Genomic DNA, 26885 nt, shown 5'->3' with positions numbered 1-26885 from the left:
TTTTGCACAAGCGTCTGGCAGAAGTTCCAGATGTCCAGGCATTTTGTCAGGCTTTGGTTAGGATTAAGCCTGTGTTTAAAACTGTTGCTCCCCCGTGGAGCTTAAACTTGGTTCTTAAAGTTCTTCAGGGAGTTCTGTTTGAACCCCTTCATTCCATTGATATTAAACTTTTATCTTGGAAAGTTCTGTTTTTGATGGCTATTTCCTCGGCTCGAAGAGTCTCTGAGTTATCTGCCTTACATTGTGATTCTCCTTATCTGATTTTTCATTCAGACAAGGTAGTTCTGCGTACCAAACCTGGGTTTTTACCTAAGGTGGTTTCTAACAGGAATATCAATCAAGAGATTGTTGTTCCATCATTGTGTCCTAATCCTTCTTCGAAGAAGGAACGTCTTTTGCATAATCTGGACGTAGTCCGTGCCTTGAAGTTTTACTTACAGGCTACTAAAGATTTTCGTCAAACATCTGCCCTGTTTGTCGTTTACTCTGGACAGAGGAGAGGTCAAAAAGCTTCGGCAACCTCTCTCTCCTTTTGGCTTCGGAGCATAATACGCTTAGCCTATGAGACTGCTGGACAGCAGCCCCCTGAAAGGATTACAGCTCATTCTACTAGAGCTGTGGCTTCCACCTGGGCCTTTAAAAATGAGGCCTCTGTTGAACAGATTTGCAAGGCTGCGACTTGGTCTTCGCTTCACACCTTTTCAAAATTTTACAAATTTGACACTTTTGCTTCTTCGGAGGCTGTTTTTGGGAGAAAGGTTCTACAGGCAGTGGTTCCTTCCGTTTAAGTTCCTGCCTTGTCCCTCCCATCATCCGTGTACTTTAGCTTTGGTATTGGTATCCCACAAGTAATGGATGATCCGTGGACTGGATACACTTAACAAGAGAAAACAATTTATGCTTACCTGATAAATTTATTTCTCTTGTAGTGTATCCAGTCCACGGCCCGCCCTGTCCTTTTAAGGCAGGTCTAAATTTTAATTAAACTACAGTCACCACTGCACCCTATGGTTTCTCCTTTCTCGTCTTGTTTCGGTCGAATGACTGGATATGGCTGTGAGGGGAGGAGCTATATAGCAGCTCTGCTGTGGGTGATCCTTTTGCAACTTCCTGTTGGGAAGGAGAATATCCCGCAAGTAATGAATGATCCGTGGACTGGATACACTACAAGAGAAATAAATTTATCAGGTAAGCATAAATTATGTTTTTCTGTTGTATATGCTTTGATTCTGAAAATGAGGAAGGAGATTTATAGTGATTATAAAATCCCTATTAATTAATAATGTGCATGTTCTGTACCAAGCCAGCTGGCCTATCACATGTCAGTATAGGCCAAGTTGGATGTTCCTATTGTTATTTTAGCAGTTTACAAATACTTTTAATACACAACTGATGCCGCAGAGACTAGGAAATGGATTACAAAAAAATCCAGTTGGGACATCATGTAGTTATTGGGGGGTCGGTGCTGTGACTAATAAAAGGAATTTATCACATTTATTTTACACCACTTTTCATATTACTGATTACTGAAGATCTTTTTAGTGGTTTAGAGTTTGTGTAACTTTTTTTTATAACCAAACTATCAAATCCAGCACTGAATATGTGATGGTTTTTTTTATAACCAAACTATCAAATCCTGCACTGAATCTGTGATGGTTTTTTTTTATAACTAAACTATCAAATCCTGCACTGAATATGTGATGTCTTTTTTTTATAACCAAACTATCAAATCCTGCACTGAATATGTGATGTCTTTTTTTTAATGTAGCCTTGTCATACAATGGAGATTTGTCAACAGGGTTCAGAAGCAAATGGCTGCGTTTAAAGAGGTATTTTGTTAAATGATATTAATTTTTATTTCTTAAATCAATCAACTTGGATTTTTAAAGCTAATTTGCAAACACACAGTCTATTCTTGCTTTACATATTAAAGGGGCATGAAACTCCAACCTTTTTTTCATCATTCATATGGAGTAGACCATAGCATTTTAACCAACTTTACTTTTGTTATCAAATTTGCTTTATTCTCTTGTAGATGTAGCAATGCACTACTTGGACCTAGCTAAACACATTGGTGAGTCAGTGAAAAGAGGCATATATGTACAGCTAGCTCCTCGTAATGCTTTGCTGCTCCCGGTCCTACCTAGGTATGCCTTTCAACAAAGGATACCAAAAGAACAATGCAAATTAGATAATAGAAATCAATTGGAAAGCTGTTTAAAATTGCATGCTCTACCTCTTTAAGCTTATACCAAAATGCTGGTTTTCTTTTTAGTCAAATCTATCTGTCATATTACTCTATTAACATCTTAAGGTCAAGTGCATTTCCTTAGACATGATTAGGAAGTCCCAGTGCTATTGTGAGGTACCTGGATGGCATTTTTCATCAACAGACAAACAGTTACCCAAAATAGAGAAACATTTGATAAAAGCTATTAATCTTTTTTTTGTCTCACCATAGTAGTCCTCACAATTAAACAGTAGTTTCCTGTTAAGTGGGACAGAAAGAAATACAAAGCCTGTGTTTCTCATGTATTAAATATCTCCTTTTCTTGATGAATACCATTTTTTGAAAAGCCACTGTGGGTTCTCCAGGCTCTGCACCTCCCCTTAGGCACTTTGGCTTCTGCCAGGCAAAGAAGTTACATTTCTTTCATGTAATTAGCAAGAGTCCATGAGCTAGTGACGTATGGGATATACATTCCTACCAGAAGGGGCAAAGTTTCCCAAACCTCAAAATGCCTACAAATACACCCCTCACCACACCCACAAATCAGTTTTACAAACTTTGCCTCCTATGGAGGTGGTGAAGTAAGTTTGTGCTAGATTCTACGTTGATATGCGCTCCGCAGCAGGTTGGAGCCCGGTTTTCCTCTCAGCGTGCAGTGAATGTCAGAGGGATGTGAGGAGAGTATTGCCTATTTGAATTCAATGATCTCCTTCTACGGGGTCTATTTCATAGGTTCTCTGTTATCGGTCGTAGAGATTCATCTCTTACCTCCCTATTCAGATCGACGATATACTCTTATATATATACCATTACCTCTGCTGATTTTCGTTTCAGTACTGGTTTGGCTTTCTACAACATGTAGATGAGTGTCCTGGGGTAAGTAAGTCTTATTTTCTGTGACACTCTAAGCTATGGTTGGGCACTTTTTTATAAAGTTCTAAATATATGTATTCAAACATTTATTTGCCTTGACTCAGGATGTTCAACAGTCCTTATTTTCAGGCAGTCAGTTTCATATTTGGGATAATGCATTTGAATAAAACAATTTTTTTCTTACCTTAAAATTTGACTTTTCCCTGTGGGCTGTTAGGCTCGCGGGGGCTGAAAATGCTTCATTTTATTGCGTCATTTTTGGCGCTGACTTTTTTGGCGCAAATTTTTTTTTCTGTTTCCGGCGTCATACGTGTCGCCGGAACTTGCGTCATTTTTTACGTTCTTTTGCGCCAAAAATGACGGCGTTCCGGATTTGGCGCTAAAAAAATATGGGCGTCACTTTTGTCTCCACATTATTTAAGTCTCATTTTTTATTGCTTCTGGTTGCTAGAAGCTTGTTCACTGGCATTTTTTCCCATTCCTGAAACTGTCATTTAAGGAATTTGATCAATTTTGCTTTATATGTTGTTTTTTCTATTACATATTGCAAGATGTCGCATGTTGAAGCTGAGTCAGAAGATACTTCTGGAAAATCGCTGCCTGGTGCTGGAGCTACCAAAGCTAAGTGTATCTGCTGTAAACTTTTGGTAGCTGTTCCTCCAGCTGTTGTTTGTATTGAATGTCATGACAAACTTGTTAATGCAGATAATATTTCCTTTAGTAAAGTTACATTACCTGTTGTTGTTCCATCAACATCTAATACTCAGAGTATTCCTGATAACATAAGAGATTTTGTTTCTAAATCCATTAAGAAGGCTATGTCTGTTATTCCTCCTTCTAGTAAACGTAAAAAGTCTTTTAAAACTTCTCATTTTTCAGATGAATTTTTAAATGAACATCATTCTGATTCTGATAATGGTTCTTCTGGTTCAGAGGATTCTGTCTCAGAGGTTGATGCTGATAAATCTTCATATTTATTTAAAATGGAATTTATTCGTTCTTTACTTAAAGAAGTCCTAATTGCATTAGAAATTGAGGATTCTGGTCCTCTTGATACTAAATCTAAACGTTTAGATAAGGTTTTTAAATCTCCTGTAGTTATTCCAGAAGTTTTTCCTGTTCCTGGTGCTATTTCTGAAGTAATTTCCAGGGAATGGAATAATTTGGGTAATTCATTTACTCCTTATAAACGTTTTAAGCAATTATATCCTGTGCCATCTGACAGATTAGAATTTTGGGACAAAATCCCTAAGGTTGATGGGGCTGTCTCTACTCTTGCTAAGCGTACTACCATTCCTACGGCAGATGGTACTTCCTTTAAGGATCCTCTAGATAGGAAAATTGAATCCTTTCTAAGAAAAGCTTACTTGTGTTCAGGTAATCTTCTTAGACCTGCTATATCTTTGGCGGATGTTGCTGCAGCTTCAACTTTTTGGTTGGAAGCTTTAGCGCAACAAGTAACAGATCATAATTCTCATAGCATTATTATTCTTCTTCAACATGCTAATAATTTTATTTGTGATGCCATCTTTGATATCATTAGAGTTGATGTCAGGTATATGTCTCTAGCTATTTTAGCTAGAAGAGCTTTATGGCTTAAAACTTGGAATGCTGATATGTCTTCTAAGTCTACTCTGCTTTCCCTTTCTTTCCAGGGTAATAAATTATTTGGTTCTCAGTTGGATTCTATTATCTCAACTGTTACTGTAGGGAAAGGAACTTTTTTACCACAGGATAAAAAATCTAAAGGTAAATTTAGGTCTAATAATCGTTTTCGTTCCTTTCGTCACAACAAGGAACAAAAGCCTGATCCTTCATCCTCAGGAGCGGTATCAGTTTGGAAACCATCTCCAGTCTGGAATAAATCCAAGCCTTTTAGAAAATCAAAGCCAGCTCCTAAGTCCACATGAAGGTGCGGCCCTCATTCCAGCTCAGCTGGTAGGGGGCAGATTACGTTCTTTCAAAGAAATTTGGATCAATTCCGTTCACAATCTTTGGATTCAGAATATTGTTTCAGAAGGGTACAGAATTGGCTTCAAGATAAGGCATCCTGCAAAGAGATTTTTTCTTTCCCGTGTCCCAGTAAATCCAGCGAAGGCTCAAGCATTTCTGAAATGTGTTTCAGATCTAGAGTTGGCTGGAGTAATTATGCCAGTTCCAGTTCTGGAACAGGGGCTGGGGTTTTATTCAAATCTCTTCATTGTACCAAAGAAGGAGAATTCCTTCAGACCAGTTCTGGATCTAAAGATATTGAATCATTATGTAAGGATACCAACATTCAAAATGGTAACTGTAAGGACTATCCTGCCTTTTGTTCAGCGAGGGCATTATATGTCTACAATAGATTTACAGGATGCATATCTGCATATTCCGATTCATCCAGATCACTATCAGTTTCTGAGATTCTCGTTCCTAGACAAGCATTACCAGTTTGTGGCTCTGCCGTTTGGCCTAGCAACAGCTCCAAGAATTTTTACAAAGGTTCTCGGTGCCCTTCTGTCTGTAATCAGAGAACAGGGTATTGTGGTATTTCCTTATTTGGACGATATCTTGGTACTTGCTCAGTCTTCACATTTAGCAGAATCTCATACGAATCGACTTGTGTTGTTTCTTCAAGATCATGGTTGGAGGATCAATTTACTAAAAAGTTCATTGATTCCTCAGACAATGGTAACCTTTTTGGGTTTCCAGATAGACTCAGTGTCCATGACTGTATCTTTGACAGACAAGAGACGTCTAAAATTGATATCAGCTTGTCGAAACCTTCAGTCACAATCATTCCCTTCGGTAGCCTTATGCATGGAAATTCTAGGTCTTATGACTGCTGCATCGGACGCGATCCCCTTTGCTCGTTTTCACATGCGACCTCTTCAGCTCTGTATGCTGAACCAGTGGTGCAGGGATTACACAAAGATATCTCAATTAATATCTTTAAAACCGATTGTACGACACTCTCTGACGTGGTGGACAGATCACCATCGTTTAGTTCAGGGGGCTTCTTTTGTTCTTCTGACCTGGACTGTAATCTCAACAGATGCAAGTCTTACAGGTTGGGGAGCTGTGTGGGGGTCTCTGACGGCACAAGGGGTTTGGGAATCTCAGGAGGTGAGATTACCGATCAATATTTTGGAACTCCGTGCAATTTTCAGAGCTCTTCAGTCTTGGCCTCTTCTAAAGAGAGAATCGTTCATTTGTTTTCAGACAATGTCACAACTGTGGCATACATCAATCATCAAGGAGGGACTCACAGCCCTCTGGCTATGAAAGAAGTATCTCGAATTCTGGTTTGGGCGGAATCCAGCTCCTGTCTAGTTTCTGCGGTTCATATCCCAGGTATAGACAATTGGGAAGCGGATTATCTCAGTCGCCAAACGTTGCATCCGGGCGAGTGGTCTCTTCACCCAGAGGTATTTCTTCAGATGGTCCAAATGTGGGGACTTCCAGAAATAGATCTGATGGCTTCTCATCTAAACAAGAAACTTCCCAGGTATCTGTCCAGATCCAGGGATCCTCAAGCGGAAGCAGTGGATGCATTGTCACTTCCTTGGAAGTATCATCCTGCTTATATCTTTCCGCCTCTAGTTCTTCTTCCAAGGGTGATCTCCAAGATTCTGAAGGAATGCTCGTTTGTTCTGCTGGTAGCTCCAGCATGGCCTCACAGGTTTTGGTATGCGGATCTTGTCCGGATGGCCTCTTGCCAACCGTGGACTCTTCCGTTAAGACCAGACCTTCTGTCGCAAGGTCCTTTTTTCCATCAGGATCTCAAATCCTTAAATTTAAAGGTATGGAGATTGAACGCTTGATTCTTAGTCAAAGAGGTTTCTCTGACTCTGTGATTAATACTATGTTACAGGCTCGTAAATCTGTATCTAGGGAGATATATTATAGAGTCTGGAAGACTTATATTTCTTGGTGTCTTTCTCATCATTTTTCCTGGCATTCTTTTAGAATTCCGAGAATTTTACAGTTTCTTCAGGATGGTTTGGAGAAAGGTTTGTCTGCAAGTTCCTTGAAAGGACAAATCTCTGCTCTTTCTGTTCTTTTTCACAGAAAGATTGCTAATCTTCCTGATATTCATTGTTTTGTACAAGCTTTGGTTCGTATAAAACCTGTCATTAAGTCAATTTCTCCTCCTTGGAGTTTGAATTTGGTTCTGGGGGCTCTTCAAGCTCCTCCGTTTGAACCTATGCATTCGTTGGACATTAAATTACTTTCTTGGAAAGTTTTGTTCCTTTTGGCCATCTCTTCTGCCAGAAGAGTTTCTGAATTATCTGCTCTTTCTTGTGAGTCTCCTTTTCTGATTTTTCATCAGGATAAGGCGGTGTTGCGAACTTCTTTTGAATTTTTACCTAAGGTTGTGAATTCCAACAACATTAGTAGAGAAATTGTGGTTCCTTCATTATGTCCTAATCCTAAGAATTCTAAGGAGAAATCATTGCATTCTTTGGATGTAGTTAGAGCTTTGAAATATTATGTTGAAGCTACTAAGAATTTCCGAAAGACTTCTAGTCTATTTGTTATCTTTTCCGGTTCTAGGAAAGGTCAGAAGGCCTCTGCCATTTCTTTGGCATCTTGGTTGAAATCTTTAATTCATCATGCTTATGTCGAGTCGGGTAAAACTCTGCCTCAAAGGATTACAGCTCATTCTACTAGGTCAGTTTCTACTTCCTGGGCGTTTAGGAATGAAGCTTCGGTTGATCAGATTTGCAAAGCAGCAACTTGGTCTTCTTTGCATACTTTTACTAAATTCTACCATTTTGATGTGTTTTCTTCTTCTGAAGCTGTTTTTGGAAGAAAAGTACTTCAGGCAGCTGTTTCAGTTTGAATCTTCTGCTTATATTTTCAGTTTTTTTCATTATAAAATTTAAACTTTATTTTGGGTGTGGATTATTTTTCAGCGGAATTGGCTGTCTTTATTTTATCCCTCCCTCTCTAGTGACTCTTGCGTGGAAAGATCCACATCTTGGGTAGTCATTATCCCATACGTCACTAGCTCATGGACTCTTGCTAATTACATGAAAGAAAACATAATTTATGTAAGAACTTACCTGATAAATTAATTTCTTTCATATTAGCAAGAGTCCATGAGGCCCACCCTTTTTTGTGGTGGTTATGATTTTTTTGTATAAAGCACAATTATTCCAATTCCTTATTTTTTATGCTTTCGCACTTTTTTCTTATTACCCCACTTCTTGGCTATTCGTTAAACTGATTTGTGGGTGTGGTGAGGGGTGTATTTGTAGGCATTTTGAGGTTTGGGAAACTTTGCCCCTCCTGGTAGGAATGTATATCCCATACGTCACTAGCTCATGGACTCTTGCTAATATGAAAGAAATGAATTTATCAGGTATGTTCTTACATAAATTATGTTTTTGCCATTTTGGGATAGTATGTTGCAAGTATTTGCTCTTCCCTATATTTTTATAAGAATACACAAGAGGGCAGCTTCACAATCCTTATGCAATTTATAACAACCTATTGCTATGCCATAGTAATAAATCACTAAACAGATTGAGCAAATGTTATTGATCCATTGCTTTAAGTCAACTGATAACTTTTGGGTTTAAAGGGATAGAAAATTCAAAATTAAACTTGCATGATTCAGATAGAACATGTAATTGTAAGACACTTTTAAATTAACTTCTATTTACAAATGTGCTTTGTTCTCTTGGTATCCCTTGTTGAAAAAGAATACGCACATATCCTACGCCAGTGGGAGCTAGATGCTGATTGGTGCCTGCACACATTTAGCTCTTGTGATTGGCTGACTAGATGTGTTCAGCTAGCTACCATTAGTGCAATGCTGTTCATTCAGCAAAGGATAACAAGAGCATGAAGCAAATTTGATAATAGATGTAAATTGGAAAGTTGTTTAAAATGCTATGTTCTGTCCAAATAATGAAAGAAAATGTTGGGGTTTCCTGTCCTTTTAAAGTAAAGGTAAACTTTGATGAATGAAAGCCCGGTTTTTAAAAATACTATTAAAAACAGGGGCACTTTCATTCATCAAAGTTTAGAAAGCAGCTGTTTTGTTTAAAAACTTACCTTTCTTCTCTTCACAGCCGGAGCAGCTTCCCCCGCTCGGAGATCCTCTCTTCACACGTCATCAATGACTAATCCGGCTTCCTCCAATCATGGATTCCCCCTCAGGGGAATCATTGCCTGAGGCCATGCCATGAAGAGAGGCTCTCCGGGCAAGGGAAGCTGCTCCAGCTGTAAAGAGAAGAAAGGTACGTTTTTAAACAAAACGGCTGCTTTGTAAACTTTAATGAATGAAAGTGCCCCCGTTTTTAATAGTATTTTAAAAAATCGGGCTTTCATTCATCAAAGTTTACCTTCACTTTAATGTTGTCTGACATCTGATAAAAAATTGTATGAAATAATATGGAGTAAAGGAGCGCTAAAAGCTAAATAAGATGGTCTGGAGACCTCAATACAATTAATCAAACATACATTTATTTTAAAAAAAATTAAAAAGTGTCACACAGTATTATATATTAGGGACGTCTCCCTGGGTTTAAAACAATTCTATATCTAAAACAATAAAGTATACAATGTACCAAGTGTTTATGTATATTCCACCTTTCTATTAAAATTATCTCTTTTCCACCTTAATTAATATGTTGCCGCAGCTGTAGCGGTTGTTTTCTTAGTCTTTCAATCATAAAGCAACAATGTCTCTTTTTATGATTTTATGGATTTGTATTTATATAGGTCATTTATCGTTACAATGTCTTTTGCTGTTTTCTGTAATATTTGTAGACTTGTCTGTAAAACAGTTATTTTTGTATACAGATGGGCTTACCGGGTCTTCTGACACTTCTGTGTCTGGTGTACGTTGCCTGGGTGTCAGAATCTGATCACTGCTTTCTGTTTGGTATCGAAACCTGGACCACGCTCCTGCGTGTATGGGTTTCTTTTCTGCTGCCGGTCTGAAGCAATTTTCACCCCTGCAGTCTGGGTTCTTTGTTTACCGGACAGCCTCCTAAGACAGGTAGTTACGATGTACGCCTCCAGCGTGTGTATAGGAACTAGGACTTAGATTCGCAAACGGCCGTTTGTCTTAAACTTTCTTTCCCTTTCCTTTTTCAAAGTAGGGTTAGTTTAGTGGGTGCCCAGTTCTCTGTGGTAGAAAGAACGTCTACGCGTTTCGCCAAATTTATTCTTGGGAAAATGGGAAGAAGAATTTATATCCCAACATGAGCTCGGCGCAAGTCTCGTGCTCTATAAAATATACATTGATGACATCATCTTTGTATGGGAGGGGACATCGATAGAATTAAACAAATTCATTTCAGACATGAACAAAAATGACATAGGAATTAATTTCACACATATCACAAGTAAAGAAAAAATAACATTCTTAGATTTGGACATTGAAATTATAGAAAAAGAAATAATCACCAGAACACACTTCAAAAAAGTAGACGCAAATAATTTAATACATTTCAATAGTTGCCATTTAAATAAATGGAAAGAAAATATTCCCAAAGGCCAATATCTCAGGATAAAGCGCAACTGCACGAAAACGTCAGATTATCTAGAACAGATAGAGATACTTGAGAAAAAATTCATTGATAGAGGATATAATACAGAGATAATAAGAAAGGCAAAAGAACAAGTAGATCAAAAAGATAGAAAAAGTCTACTTACATATAAAAACAAAAACTCAGATAAAATAGACAAAAAAGAAGAAAAGGAAGATAAATTCAACATTGCATTAATAACTGACTACAACAGTGATCACTACACTTTACAAAAAATTTAAAAAAAACACTGGCATTTAGTTCAAACAGATCCTCTCATAGGCGAAAAAATGACAGATAATCCAAAAATAATTTTCAAAAAAGCAAAAAATTTCAAAAAAATACTAGCTCCCAGTGAGTTTAGAAATTTTAAAACAGATTCCACATCAGAAAAAGATCTATTAGGCAATAAACTAGCCGGTTTTTATCCCTGTTTTGGCTGCAGGTCTTGTAAATTCAGCAGTAAATGCAAAAACATTAAATCCAATAAAAATGGTAAGATACATCACATAAAAGAAACCATAAGATGTCAGGATAAGGATGTCATCTACATTATACAATGCACATGTAATCTACAATATATAGGGGAGACCACCAGAACCCTAAGGGAACGAATACGAGAGCACTTATCATGTATAGACAGAGGAAATCTAGAAACACACCTTTACACTCATTTTAGGGAAGTTCATAATAATAACCTAAAAGACTTCACCTTCTGGGGCATAAAAAAACTTAAACCTGAATGGAGAGGAGGGAATTTTGAAGAGAAATTGTTAAGAACAGAAGCAGAGCTAATTTACAACATGTAAACCCTCTATCCTGCGGGATTAAACTCAGAATTAGATCTATCCCCGTTTCTTTTGTCATAAAACAAAAATCCACTAATAATATACAAGAAAATTAAATATATTTTAGAACAACCTTTTTTTTTTTTTTTCCCTAAACCTTTTAAGTACCCTAAACTATGTAAAAGAAAAGTCATCTACTAAGAGTAAAATAAATTGATAAGGAAATAAAAATAAAAATATACCATAAAAAAGTAGAGAAATTTAGAATTATATCATCATATAGACAATAATAATAAATAAATTAATTAGAGAAAAAACCAAAATAATTAAGTTTAAGGTTGAAACTCGTACAACTAATAATAAATTAGAAAAAAATTAGTTTACAATAGATAGTTAGTTTCACACACATAGAAAAAATGGCTTACCAAAATAGTAACACATATAGTCAATTATTATCCTGAAATAGAATAGAAGGCGGATAATTCCACCATAAGATAAGAAGGTCAAAATTTGAATATTGTAAAAAAAGCGAAATATAGCAAGTTTGGAAGGTGTATATAGAAGATAAAAAGAAATAAAAATCCACTCTATACAATTGAGCAAACAGGTGACATCCAAAACCCTTATGAAGTAGCAAAGAGAAAAGCTAAAAAAGATTCCACCTTAAAGACATGAAGTAGCAAAGAGAAAAGCTAAAAAAGATTCCACCTTAAAGACATTTGAGAAATCCACCTTTCTAAAAAACACCTATCAAAACAGTGTACCTATCAACCAATAGAAATGAATGGAGGGCTTTTTAAACTGCCGGTGTAACAACTAAAATCATCCGTCTTGATAAAGCCTATTGGCGAAACGCGTAGACGTTCTTTCTACCACAGAGAACTGGGCACCCACTAAACTAACCCTACTTTGAAAAAGGAAAGGGAAAGAAAGTTTAAGACAAACGGCCGTTTGCGAATCTAAGTCCTAGTTCCTATACACACGCTGGAGGCGTACATCGTAACTACCTGTCTTAGGAGGCTGTCCGGTAAACAAAGAACCCAGACTGCAGGGGTGAAAATTGCTTCAGACCGGCAGCAGAAAAGAAACCCATACACGCAGGAGCGTGGTCCAGGTTTCGATACCAAACAGAAAGCAGTGATCAGATTCTGACACCCAGGCAACGTACACCAGACACAGAAGTGTCAGAAGACCCGGTAAGCCCATCTGTATACAAAAATAACTGTTTTACAGACAAGTCTACAAATATTACAGAAAACAGCAAAAGACATTGTAACGATAAATGACCTATATAAATACAAATCCATAAAATCATAAAAAGAGACATTGTTGCTTTATGATTGAAAGACTAAGAAAACAACCGCTACAGCTGCGGCAACATATTAATTAAGGTGGAAAAGAGATAATTTTAATAGAAAGGTGGAATATACATAAACACTTGGTACATTGTATACTTTATTGTTTTAGATATAGAATTGTTTTAAACCCAGGGAGACGTCCCTAATATATAATACTGTGTGACACTTTTTAATTTTTTTTAAAATAAATGTATGTTTGATTAATTGTATTGAGGTCTCCAGACTATCTTATTTAGCTTTTAGCACTCCTTTACTCCATATTATTTCAATACATTGTAATTTTATACGGTAATTATAGGGAAGATTACCTGTGAAGGAGCTTTAAGATTAGATTCCGGGCGCAGTCTCTTATTGATCCAATTTAAAAAATTGTATGAAGCCTGATGCAGACGTTCTAAATGAATGTGAGAGTGCAGTTTACCTCAGTTATGTTTTGTGCAGACACAAGCGTTTATAAAGTTGCTAAATTCAAAGTAAGGGCTATTGCATTGTCTTTTGATTGTGTATTTGTCCATTATTCAATTGTACTGTATTTAGTGGTTCTTTAAAGGGGTATTAAATACAGAAGTTAAAGCAATAGTACTTACAAATTGGAAAATGTTCTTTTATGTCTCTGTCCCTTCTACCATGTGACAGCCATCAACAAATCACAGACATATATTTAAACGCTGTGAAGTATTGCACATGCTCATTAGGAGCTGATGTCTCAGAAAGACTAAAAAGACTGTGCACAATTTGACAATAGAAGTAGATTAGAAAGATTTTTTTTTTAATTGCATGTGCTTCGTGTGTATCATGAAATCATCCCTCTGGTACCTCACATTTGTTTGTTTTTTTATGTATTTATTACAGCAGGTAGTTAAGCAACAGGCACTATCCCCTCACTCTCCCTATTTGATGGGACATTAGATTTCCTTTTTTTGTCCTGGCAATTGTCTTACACTGGACATGGGTCATTGTCTCTCAATCTAACTAGACAGGACAAAAGACTGGAGGCAGACTGATAGACAACTTGTTATTCCATATGGTTATCACACAGGATATATGCTGGCAGAAACTATGAATTCTGTATGGATTGTTTGTTGCAGCATCACAGCCTGGATGTCTTTAATGGACAGATGCCATATTCAGCAGAATGTTTATGCATTTTGCTTTGGTTTACAAATAAGTACTATTCATTTTCACTGGTTGGTTAGTGTGACTGTGGTGAACCAAGAAAAAGGAACATAAATCATACTTAACAAAACTTCCTAACTTGACCTAGTTCCCTAAGTACAGCTAAATAAGTTGCAGCTTCCCCATATTTTCATTTTCTAAAATAAAGAGGAATTGCTATTTGTTGGTAAAGGCCATTTAGGCAACTGAGCCGAGATATTGGAATTTCAGTATGGGAGTTCTTTTTTCTTTTGTATTATTTATTTATTTTTGTGTCCTAACTTCACAACAGATTGTCAAAGTGAAGCACCAAAATAAGCTAAGCAGATTTACATGTATATGTTTTCTTTAAGGGCTTCTTTGAACTTATTCCACAAGACTTGATTAAGATTTTTGATGAAAACGAATTGGAGGTATGTTTCACACACAAATTCATTGTTAATTACAAATGTTACTGAATGTGTCTTAACAGTTGTTTTCTTTTGATATTCTAGCTGCTAATGTGTGGGTTAGGAGACGTGGATGTGAATGATTGGAGGGAGCATTCAAAGTACAAAAATGGCTACGCTCAGGGTCACCAAGTCATACAATGGTTTTGGAAGGTATTTTTATTTTATTAATATTTACAAAATGTAAAAATTAGTTTTATTTTACCCCTTCTCTTTAGTTTAGTAAAACTATTTATCTATAGTTATAATTGAGTTACATATGTGGTAATTAACCTTAAAAAACACAACAATAATCATTAATCATTAAATATCAGCCTGTAATTACCGGTAAAGTGCTATGAAGATTGTCACTTTTTTAATGTTCACTAATACTAAGGTACTTGAAACATGTTAGCTAAATATGAAAGCACTAAATTGTATTGGGGAAATCATTACATATGTATATATGGTAAACTATTGTTCATAATAATTTAGTATATTGTATTGTTGTTTTTTTTATTTATTATAGTATGAACTTTTTATTTTTCACTTTTTTAAACATGATTTTTGAGGAAGGGTTTATAAGAAAAACATTGTTTAGCTGTTTATTTGTGCATGGTCCACCTCAAAGGTATATGTTATAGAAAAACTATCTTGCACCTTTTTTCAAGACATAAACAATTTAAAAAAAATGTAACTATGAGAAAATGTACATATTATTTAAATAAAAAGTATGTACCTGGTAAAATCTGAATTGATTATTAACAAATTGTTACTTCACAAGGACTTTAGTCACTTGGATAACGTTAGTAAAGGTTTCCTTCATTGACGTGGTCACTTAGAAGAGACTGTAGTTTTGTCAGTTTTTGGGTAAAGGATTATGGTTGATCGTCAGTAGTCTCAGCAAACTTCTAAAGAATCAGAGGCCTTATTTGAGTATATCATATGTCTCAGCAGCCTACAAGCCTGTAAACCAGGGATGTCCAAACTTTGCTCTCCAGAGGTTTTGGAACTACATTTCCGATGATGCTCAGCCAGCATTTTATCTAGCTGAGCATCATGGGAAATGTAGTTCCAAAACCTCTGGAGAGCAAAGTTTGGACACCCCTGCTGTAAACTGATTTTGTCATACTTCAATACAGTATATTTCATGGGAAATTTCTGTTTAGTTAAAGGAAGCTATTTGTAGCACACCTTGTTGTGTTAGTTCTACATAAATATATAAATGAAAATACAGAACATATGTAAACTCCCTTTAATAGGTTTATACAATTTAAACCATACTTAATCATTTAAAATAAATGCCCCAACTCATTATGTTTTCTTTATATAGGCTGTTCTAATGATGGACGCAGAAAAAAGAATCCGGCTGCTTCAGTTTGTCACAGGCACATCCCGGGTGCCCATGAATGGATTTGCAGAGTTGTATGGTATGGACGTCTCCAATAGAGTATTGATACTCTGATATGTCTATCTTTATCTGTATTCAGTTAGGGCCAGATTACAAGTGTAGTGGTATTTCACGCTCCCGCTCTAACTCCACTAGAAGTAAGCTTTGTGTGTTTGTCGGGCTGCGCTCGTATTACAAGTTGAAAGTTAAAAGTTTTCGCTTGCATGCTAACCCAATGTGCACAAAAAGCCAGAGTTAGTATATCGCGCGCACGTTAATGTATTCCCCATAGAAGTCAAAGGAGCAAAAAAGTAGGGATAAAAACACCCTACTCACATGCAAACCCGATCACATTTTCTCAAGTGCGCTAACCCGACATGAAAATATGAATATTTCACATACTATGTTCTATATATTCATAAATACATATTTCTACGTATATCTGATGGGTTATATATATATATATATATATACATGATTATATATAGGTATAGATACATACAGATATATATATAGGAAAATATATTTAGAAATACATAGAACATATTATGCTATGTGCAAAACATTGAAATGTGAAATATTTACAGTAAATACATGGTTAAACACGTTATTAAATATGAATATTGCATAAATATGCTTGTTCGTGTTTTCAGCTACTTGACAGCAAAAAGGCTCCAATGCACATATAAATGTCTATTTGTGTACATATGTATTTATGCGTTTTTATGTGTATTTATGCCTGTAAATACATATGTAAACACACACACACACATCTATATTTAGACATATAAATGTTTGTTTCTCTATGTTAAAGCCCTTTTCCTGCCTGAGACGTCATATCTTTGAGCCTTTATAACCTTTTTGCTTGCGCATAACTGGGTTACAAAACATGAGACTGGAATAGAAAACGTTTTATTATACATAGTAAAAAAATATTTTCAGCATAAATTTATTATATAGTTTATACTGGAGACATAACTAGCTAGTTGTTTCTGGCACTGTACACATTAATTTATATAGGTCCCTAATTGACTCCAGCAGAGGAGATAAGAAGCATTTTAAAAGAATACTACAAAAGAATAAAAATATAGCTATATCCAAGTCTGGATTGGCTCCTCCGAATAAAACAAGTATTGGAGAGAGATTGCAGCATACACACTGTTAAAGTGAAATTCAATCCTAGCGTTTGTAAAACCCTAGGATTGACCATGGAAACAAATAAAGGGGACTCTCATTCATTAGGTATAAAATACTTCATGCAGAAAGCTCCTTTATTTGTTTCAAGCGTTCGCCGTTCTGAGCTGCTAAGTCAGCCCACGGCAGAACGCTGTTTTGCTTTAGAGGTGACGTTTTCACCTCTTAGCCAATAACTATGCAGTAAATTCTGCTTGTCTCCCTGTGCCGCTAGATTTCCCGCACGCTATTCGCTAAGAAGTGGAAACTTCACCTTTTAGCAAAACAGCTTTCTGCCATGCGCTGCTTGAGCAGCTCAGAACGGCAACCGCTTGAAACAAATAAGGAGCTTTCTGCATGAAGTATTTTATACCTAATGAATGAGAGTCCCCTTTATTTGTTTCCATGGTCAATCCTAGGGTTTTACAAACGCTAGGATTGAATTTTCACTTTAATGTATTCAGAATTTTTAGTTTTTGCTGGTATGTTACTACAAGATTACAAAAAAAATCTTTAAAAGGCTTTTTATGGCCTTTTAAGCATTTTAATTCATATTAAGAACTGTTAGTAACTGATATGTTGAAGGTGCCATTCAGGTGTATCCCTACATTGTTATTTGTAGACTTCCATAACCCTAACGTATTACCCTTTGTGAGTGGCTACACATTAATCTGAGACAATAATACTGTTTTGGTGAATTGCTATACTGTTTTTAATCATAATGCATCAATACATTTTCAAAACTTTCATATACAAGAGAATATGTTGTGTAGTCAAAAAGTAATAGTAAGAACCTGGTGCAGGTAGTAACGTGTATAAATTTCAGATGTTAAGTTGAAACTTTGAGTAATGGAGTGCGCTGGGCAGTAAAAAGATCATCAGTGAGAAAAATCTGAATAAATATTTATTGCCACCCAAGAACTTCACAGCTATATGCACATAACACACAACTCAGGTGTCAGCATTAAGATTTTAACATTTCATTTTACGTTTTACTCCACGATTTTTGATCTTCACATCTTAAAGTCCTGGTAAATCCAAGCGTTTAACAAACGCTAGGATTTACCATCACTAAAAATCAAAGGGATTTTCATGGCTCAAACCTGTACAAAAGGGTGCTAAACTTACCCTTTTTGTGCCGTTGCACAGCGCTAAATTCAACGGCTCCGGCCTCCCACTGCACACCGATCTTCTACCAATGAGGTGCAGCTTCCATCTCTGAACCAATAGCGGTGCGTGAATACAGAAACCTGTCAGTTGACACGCACGGCTATTGGTTCAGAGGTGCAAACGTCACCTCATTGAAGGAGATTGTTGTGCCGTGGGCGGACAGAGCCGCTGAATTTAGTGCTGTGCAACAGCACAGAAAGAGTGAGTTTAGCACCCTTTTGTACATGTTTGATCAATGAAACTCCCTTTGATTCTTAGTGATGGTAAATCCTAGCGTTTGTTAAACGTTTGGATTTACCATCACTTTAACTGATACACATGTATTTTTTACTAACATCTGTTGAGCCAACTCTTCCAAAATGATTAAGCACTGTTTTTTGTCAGGTCCCGCATTAAAGAGACATTGTACTGTAAAATTGTTTTCCTCTTAATGTGTTTCTAATTACCAGCTGCAGAGTCGAAAATGTATGGGAAATTGTTCCTTTAGGTTTATTTGTGTACATAGATTAACTGTTTTTGCTATTTGAAACCACATCTGTTTAAAAAGCAAATGTTATGTTATCCCTTTCTATACACACTGGAAATTAACATTTTAGTACCTCTCTCGCCCACCCCTACTGGGATTGAATGTTTACATAGCTTTTATGTACCCTTTGGTGCAGTATTGGAATTTTCAATATACGTAGTGGTTTCAGCAGTTAAAAGCAGCTATTTTAAATGACAAAATAAAGGTAAATTAGCTGTTTTTTTAAAAAATGTATACACTCCAGCAGGTAAAATTGAGGGACAATTTTACAGTTCAATGTCCCTTTAAGATCCTAAATTAAAATATCTTTTTTTTAAATGATTGTTAATTCCCTCCATTTTATGAAATTGAGCTAAAGGGGCTTATTTATCAATGTCTGGAGGACATGATCCGCTGTAGCGAGTCATGTCCGCCAGACATTTCTGAATGCCGACAGCACACGCTGTCAGCATTAAACATTGCACAAGCAGTTCTGGTCAACTGTTTGTGCAATGCCGCCCCCCTGCAGATTCGCGGCCACCCCGCTGCTAGTATGGAGTGTCAATCAATCCGATCGGGCTGATTGTAGACCGCAGCCTCAGAGGAGGCTATGAGTTAAGGAGCAGCGGTCTTAAGACCACTGCTTCTTAACTCCTGTTTCCAGCGAGCCTGAAGGCTCGCGTGGAAACAGCTGCATTGGGGCTGATTCGGGCCATGATAAATCAGCCCCAAATTGTGAACATTTTGCTTAGTACTTTAAAACTAATGTTTAGTTCTCACAATTCAGTAACTATTTTTGGTTTGATTTTAGGCTCAAATGGACCACAGTTGTTTACAGTTGAAAAATGGGGCACCCCAGAAAAACTTCCCAGAGCGCACACATGGTGAGGCTTATCGTATGGCATAGAGCTTTATTTTATGCTGAAAATGTATTATAATGATATTCTCAGCTTAATATGTTTTTCCTTTCTGTCTGTTCTAAAGACAAATATCATTTAGAAATACTTTCAGCTTGCAGAATTGATAAATGTGACAGTGAACACCTTGTACTAAAGGTTATTTATTGCCTAACTAAGCTGTGTAACACGTAAAAAAGAATAAGGGTAAAAAGCTTATTAAAGGAACACTGTACTAAAAAACTGTCATCCATATGAAATAGCAGCAGTGGAACATATTACATTTATTTGTAACGAATATGAGATATTATTTAAACTGAAACTAGTTTAGCTGTATGAGTTGTATAGTACTTCCTGCTAATGCTTATTGGCTGATAGGCATTTCCTGTTAATGCTTATTGGCTGATAGGCAGTTCCCACTGATGTTCATTGGCTAATGGGCACTTCCTGCTAATGCTTATAGGCTGATAGGCAGTTCCTGTTAATGCTCATTGGCTGATAGGCAGTTCCCACTGATGCTCATTGGCTGATGGGCAGTTCCCGCTAATGCTCATTGGCTGATGGGCAGTTCCCGCTAATGCTTATTGGCTGATGGGCAGTTCCCGCTAATGCTCATTGGCTGATGGGCAGTTCCCGCTAATGCTTATTGGCTGATAGGCAGTTCCCGCTAATGCTTATTGGCTGATAGGCAGTTCCTGTTAATGCTTATTGGCTGATAGGTGTTTTCTGCTATTGCTTATTGAGCATTAATGGAAAGTACCAATACGTCAATGTGCATTAAAGGGACATACAAATACAAAAGAAAATACTGTAATGCCATTAGTTATATGCAAGCAATAGTGCAATAACAAAATTGTGTTTAGCCCATGCAAATGTATTAAACACATAGTTAAAGTCAGTTCCAGGGCAGCAATGCACTACTTGGACCTAGCTCAGCACATCTGATAAGCCAATGATAAAACATGTATGTGCAGCCACCAATCACCCTGAACATCTCTAGATATACTTTTTAACAAAGAATACCAAAAGAGCAAAGTAGATTTTATAATAGAAGTAAATTTAAGTGTCTCCTAAAAGTACATGCTAAAATATTTGTTTTATTTATTAATGCAATACAAAATTTTAAAGGGACAATAAAAACAAAAACATTTATTTCATGATTCAGATATAGCAATTTAAATAACTTAAAATTGTACTTCTATTTGCTTTGTTCTGTTTTTATCCTTTGTTGAAAAAGCATACCTAGGTAGACTCGCGAGCAGCAATGCACTACTAGGAGCTAGCTGATTGGTGGCTGCACATATATGCCTCATGAACTTCATTGGCTTACCGGATGTGTTCAGCTATCTCCCAGTAGTGCATTGCTGCTCCTTCAACAAAGGATACCAAAAGAATGAAGCACACATTGTGAAATTGTATGCACTGAGGCAGGTCTCTAACATGTTTACATGCGGCTCTTATATATGGATAACAGAACATTTCTGAATACAATGTCCCGATTAAATGTTATATATTTATGTCTACAAGTTTACTATATTTTGTGTTTTTTTTATTGTTTGTCTCCAGCTTTAACCGCCTGGATTTACCTCCCTACGAAACATTTGAAGACTTATGGGACAAGCTTCACATAGCAATTGAAAATGCTCAGGGCTTTGATGGGGTGGATTAAAAAAATGTAGAAAAAGTATTAAAAAGTGCTACGTTTACAAAAGAAAACTCCACTTTCCAAGTAAACTTCTCTAGTATTAATTGTCAACTCAAGTTGGGAAGTCTTCTCTTAAAGGGACATAAAGCACAAACATGAATTCCCTACAAAATGTTTAATTATACATAGTAAAAAAACAACAACTTCCGTCTGCATTGTACACACTGATTGCTTGGTCACTGTAGCAACTAATTTATATCTCTTCCTAATTAGCCTCAACAGGTAAGGTAATAGCCCCTTAAAACGGGTATTTCAAAACAATGCAGATTTTGCTAACAAAATGACAATTTTAATGCTTTGAAACAAATATTTATTTTGTATACAGAACTTTTTTCAATTGCTGATATATACTATGTATAAAAGTTTTATATCCCTTTAAAAATGAGACATTCAAAAATGAGTTGTCAATCATGGCATATAAACCAGTTTTGCTGGTGTGCTGCTTAATGTTCACACATTATTTTTAAACTCATGAATGAAATCAGAACAACTATTTTTTTTTCTTTATTTTTACCTCTATAGAAAAAAAATATTTTTATTAATATCCACGCTAAAACTACTGTACTATTTAACTGTGAATATTGCTTAAATCCTATGATTGCTAAAAGGAAGTGCCTGCCCTTGTGTATAATAGCTGCCCAGGTTTGGCCAGCACGTGCATTTTAAAACGTATACGAAATTTCTAAATGCTGCTTTTGTAACATTTGTTTTTTATTTCTGTAAATTGTATTACCTTTCCCACCTCCAAAGAAATCCAATTTTATGTAATTATCCTTTACACATGAAATGTTTTTGAGCCACAGTTTTTTCTTAGAAACTTGCTATGTCCTTTTTTTTCTTGTTAAGTTTTTATATTTTCAAAGGAAATAACTTTGATATACTTATCTTTAAGTTGCTTTGTGTATATTCTTGTTGTTTTGTGTATTTTTTTTGTTCTTATTTTTCAGCGCATTTCTGTTGGGTAAATAGTTTTAACAGTTCTAAGGTAAAACTGTTTCATAGCAGAAATATGTGTATACATTTCTTTTTGTTTTATTTAAAAGGTGGAACACAATTTATCATAGTCTGCACACATTTTTTGCAACCTTGCACAGATATATATATATAGAGAGAGAGAGAGATGTTTACAGAGTTGTACACGTTTACAATAGCTCTAGCTTAGTTTTTTTTATATATATAGAATAGTTTCTTCACTTTTAGCCTAGATACCAAACAATTTATAATATAACATAACCAAAGTCAGGTATAATTATGTACAAATGATGTACTTTCTTTGTTTAATTAATGTGACTCAATGTCTTTTTCTACAATTAAATTATTTTTAAGTTACAATGTTAAGTTGTTTTCTTATTAATTTACAAGCCATTTCTAGTTTGATTCGCATAAAAAAAGTTATTTTATCCACAGCCCTTTTCCCGGTTTCATAGACGGCTGAGATATTTACTATAAGTTTGTTTTGTAAGGCTAAGACAGGTTGCTTTTGATTTATCCGGACTGTTCACAGTGGAAATGGGCAAACTTGAGTTTTATCTATCGGATTAGGCAATAATGTTAGTAGAGATATGCAAATGTAAAAGGACATTAAACTCAGAATTGAATTCCCTGTAAAAAAAAGAAAAGGTATCATTATGTTCAGTAAATAAACTTTGCAATATACTTTTATTATTTATTTTGCCTGCTTTACCGGATATTTAAATCTGGAAATTGTGTTTTCCCACTCCATTTAAAGGGACATTGTACACTAGATTTTCTTTGCATAAATGTTTTGTAGATGATCCATTTATATAGCCCATCTGGGAGTGTTTTTGTAACAACGTATAGTTTCTTATTTTTTAATAACATTGTGCTGATTTTCAGACTCCTAACCAAGTCCCACAGTGTCAGATGTATGTATACACTCGTTTACAGACTCCTTCTGGCTCCTGTTTGTTATCTGTCTTTTAATATTTAGGGAATGGGAGGGAGTGTCTTTTATTCTTGTTTTCCCAGCCCCTTTCACTGGATGTCCCAGTCTAACCTCAGCAACAGTGCTAAATTGGGAGCTTCTAAGTTAGTTTTTAAAAGGTTTTATACTGGATTTTTATATCAGCATCTGTGCATATTCTTCTTTATAGTAGTGTCTATTATACATGCAGTTATATGAAAATTGTTGTATACCGTCCCTTTAAATATGCTGAAGTGCATTTCATGGAATGTAGACCCCTGACCCTCCTACATGCCACTATATCAGTTCCTGCTGCTCCAACTATACTCACAGACACGTTAATCCAATGTAGAAATATACTGCACAGACTATGCACAGAAACTCCATAAATGGCACATTTTATTAAAAAGAATTAAAACTTACAGATTGTAGGATACACGAGGAGTGTTAGTACTAACGTAACAAAATGAATGTAACCTGGCGCGTTTCACACCCTCCTTTCGTTTTCTCAATAGAACATGCCACACAGTGGTTGGTTGATATGGACATGCGCTCATTTATATTAGTCTGTAGATGGCAACAGTGATGGAGATGGGAATACAGCACTTAAGTGGCTTTTCATAGAGGTGTCCAATCCATATACTGCTAAATAATGGAAATTCTGCTTAAAAATGACAGTTTAAATTGTTGGAAAACATTGCACATATGCAGATCTGTTTGATTACAGTGATTCATTTCTGATGTGTATATTTATAAAAAAAATTGTACTAATGTCCCTTTAAAATTAAAACAAATGTGACATTTACTTGAACTTTTTTTGTTTTTTTAAACATTCAGCTAAAACCTTCACTACTATATGGGATGGCTCTATTGCATTGTTACTTTAAATGTAGAATATATGGTTAGACATTTTTATAACATTCTAAATGCATTCTAAAGTCAAAGGGACTTACAGTAATTAAAGGGACAGTCTACACCAGAATTGTTATTGTTTAAAAAGATAGATAATGCCTTTACTACACTTTCCCCAGCTGTGCACAACCAACATTGTTTTATATAATATACTTTATAACCTTTAAACCTCTAAATTTCTGCCTGTTTCTAAGCCACTACAGACAGCCTCTTATCACATGCTTTTTTTATTAGCTTTTCACAACAGGGGTGTCCTAGTTTATGTGAGCCATATAGATAACATTGTGCTCACACCCGTGGCTTGTGGCAGACACTGCACTAATTGGATAAAATGCAAGTCAATAGATAATAAAAAAAAAGTCATGTGATCAGGGGGCAGTCTGCAGAGGCTTAGACACAAGGTAATCACAGATGTAAAAAGTGTATTAATATAACTGTGTTGGTTGTGCAGAACTGGGGAATGGGTAATAAAGGCATTATCTATATTTTTAAACAATACCAATTTTGGAGTAGACTGTCCCTTTAAGTATTACGAACATTGCTTATAGTGTGCTTTGCAATTTTCTGACCCACTTTTATGTAAATTGAGGTTAATGAGAGACAGCCCGTTTAACGTACAATACCTAATACATGTCACTCAGGTTTAAAATAGCTCCACATTATTCTTGAACCTCTTGATAGTCTAACAAACTGTAAATCAAAGGAAGTACAGGTAGCCCTTAGTTTACGCCGGGGTTAGGTTCCAGAAGGAATGGTTGTAAATCGAAACCGTTGTAAATTGAAACCCAGTTTATAATGTAAGTCAATGGGAAGTGAGGGAGTTAGGTTCCAGGCCCCTCTCAAAATTGTCATAATAACACCTAATACATTATTTTTAAAGCTTTGAAATGAAGACATTGAATGCTAAACAGCATTATAAACCTAATAAAATAATCACACAACACAGAATATATAATTAAACTAAGTATAAAAAACTTTTGCTAAACAGCATTATAAACCTAATAAAATAATCACACAACACAGACTTCACTTGCATTTTTCTGCAAACAGTTCTTTCTATGCATTCCAATCTGGACTGATTTATAGACAGGAAGATCTTGTTCTTTTGAAATCTGCTCTATAGTTTAGGTCTGGTTAAACTGATTAATTTCAGCTTGCTTGGCTTTGCTGCAACACAAGCGGACAGCTCCACCTACTGGCTATTTTAATAAATGCACTGCTTCTCAATGCTTTTCAATAGCAGTCACATGACTGGAAAAAAAGGTTGTTATTCTGAAACGGTGTAAATTGAACCGTTGTAAAATGAGGGCCACCTGTATTATACAGTAGTAGAACAATTAATGGTGTGTAATGAGATATGCATTGGTTAAAATGCTGTTTATGCTGACGTAAAGGGACTGACGAGGGCAAAAAATAAAATGCTCTGTTTTAATACACCATCAAATATGTTTTGCTTCTGTGCCACTGCATGATACAGCTGGTGGGCCAATCGGAAGCAGGCATACATACTTATGCTCCAGTCGCTGACCTTAACCTGATCTGGAGAAGAATGAGGGTGTTTCATGAGTGCAGCATTGACTGTGTGTTTAACCCTTTTAAAAGCAATGTGTTAAAAATAAGTTGCTTTAATAAAATAGTGTTTTATGTTTACACTGGCACGTCCCTTTTAATCTTGTAAGCAGATTGAGTAACTCAAAAATAACAGCCCTAGGGCCATTCAGGGACACATTTAGGTATTAGCCAACAAGGCCCAAGGCTAGGGTTGCAGCACAATTTTAGCTTGGACGGAGTCATGCCAACTTATGCATAAAGTATCCCTCTTAGCTTCTTTTTTAGTTCCCATCTCAGATTCAAAGTGTGCAAATAACTAGGCAGCAATTAAAGGGATGTTTTAGAAACATATCGCAAGGGACATAAGTAAGAGTTGAGGATAAGCCTAGGCAAGTTAAACACTTGTATATAGTCCTCTACGGCCATTAGTTGTCGCTTACTGACATGTATTGCTATGAATGTTTTGTCAGGTTTAAAAATGTGTGTGTGATTAAAAAGACCAAGATGTCATTCTTATTTAGAACAGGTCGGTTAAAAAGCAGAGACTTTTCAATGTCATTATTATTATTATTACATTTTCAACAATTGCAAAAAGCACTATAAGTAATGTTTAAGACCACATATTTGTGCAATTAGCAAAGGTAATGTCCCTAATAAATCGTTCTCAGTTTTTTTTAATGATGAGTTAGCAATGAGTACCTGAGTATGTGACGTAACTGCTTTTAAGCACCTTACTTCAGTAAAGGATATTACAGAAAATTAATGTGTCTTAATAGTGTTTTTATATAAACAATTTTTCCTTTCGGCTGCATCTTTACTTATGAAAGTATTATATACCATAATGTGTATATATATTTACATTATTTGTAAATAAATACATTTATAGATAAGTCATTTGTAAGCTTTTTTGTACAAATCCATTAATATAGAACAGAATCTGTATAGATTCAAATGTTTAAATATTTGTTTCATTCTATATAGATAAAATACTCACAACACTAATTCTTAATAAAGATTTATTCTTATACAGTTGTATGTATATTATTTGGCTCAGCTCTTAGTAATGTGTGTATGCGGCTTGGCATTATAAACATACAAAGTACTATAACTTAAGTGACAGTAAAGTAAAAATGATATGCTCATGATTCAGATAGAGCATGGGTAGACTGACAGGAAATTAGGAGCGTGCACATGCATATAGCAGCAGCATTTGCAACTATGTATAACATCACTATAAACATTGTTGCAAACACTGCTGCCAGATAGCTAAAGACACGTGAAACCCCCTAAACTCATATAGG

General features: G+C 35.8%; 1 protein-coding gene across 3 annotated transcripts in view; it reads left to right on the top strand.

Moving 5' to 3' along the window:
- Positions 1 to 26609, top strand: part of NEDD4 (NEDD4 E3 ubiquitin protein ligase) — a 430182-nt gene extending 403573 nt beyond the window's left edge. For all 3 annotated transcript variants that reach the window (XM_053717506.1, XM_053717505.1, XM_053717503.1), the window contains 6 exons: positions 1769 to 1829; positions 14284 to 14343; positions 14425 to 14532; positions 15692 to 15788; positions 19408 to 19480; positions 21059 to 26609. In XM_053717506.1, the coding sequence (XP_053573481.1) occupies positions 1769 to 1829; positions 14284 to 14343; positions 14425 to 14532; positions 15692 to 15788; positions 19408 to 19480; positions 21059 to 21161 (502 nt within the window). In that variant the 3' untranslated portion in view covers positions 21162 to 26609. The remainder of the gene's footprint in view (positions 1 to 1768; positions 1830 to 14283; positions 14344 to 14424; positions 14533 to 15691; positions 15789 to 19407; positions 19481 to 21058) is intronic.
- The last annotated feature ends 276 nt before the right edge of the window (positions 26610 to 26885 follow it).

This window comes from Bombina bombina, chromosome 6 (assembly GCF_027579735.1).
Source record: "Bombina bombina isolate aBomBom1 chromosome 6, aBomBom1.pri, whole genome shotgun sequence".
In the NCBI taxonomy this organism is placed as follows: domain Eukaryota; kingdom Metazoa; phylum Chordata; class Amphibia; order Anura; family Bombinatoridae; genus Bombina; species Bombina bombina.
Note: the sequence above shows the minus strand (reverse complement) of the source record. Positions and strands in the feature narration are given on the sequence as shown.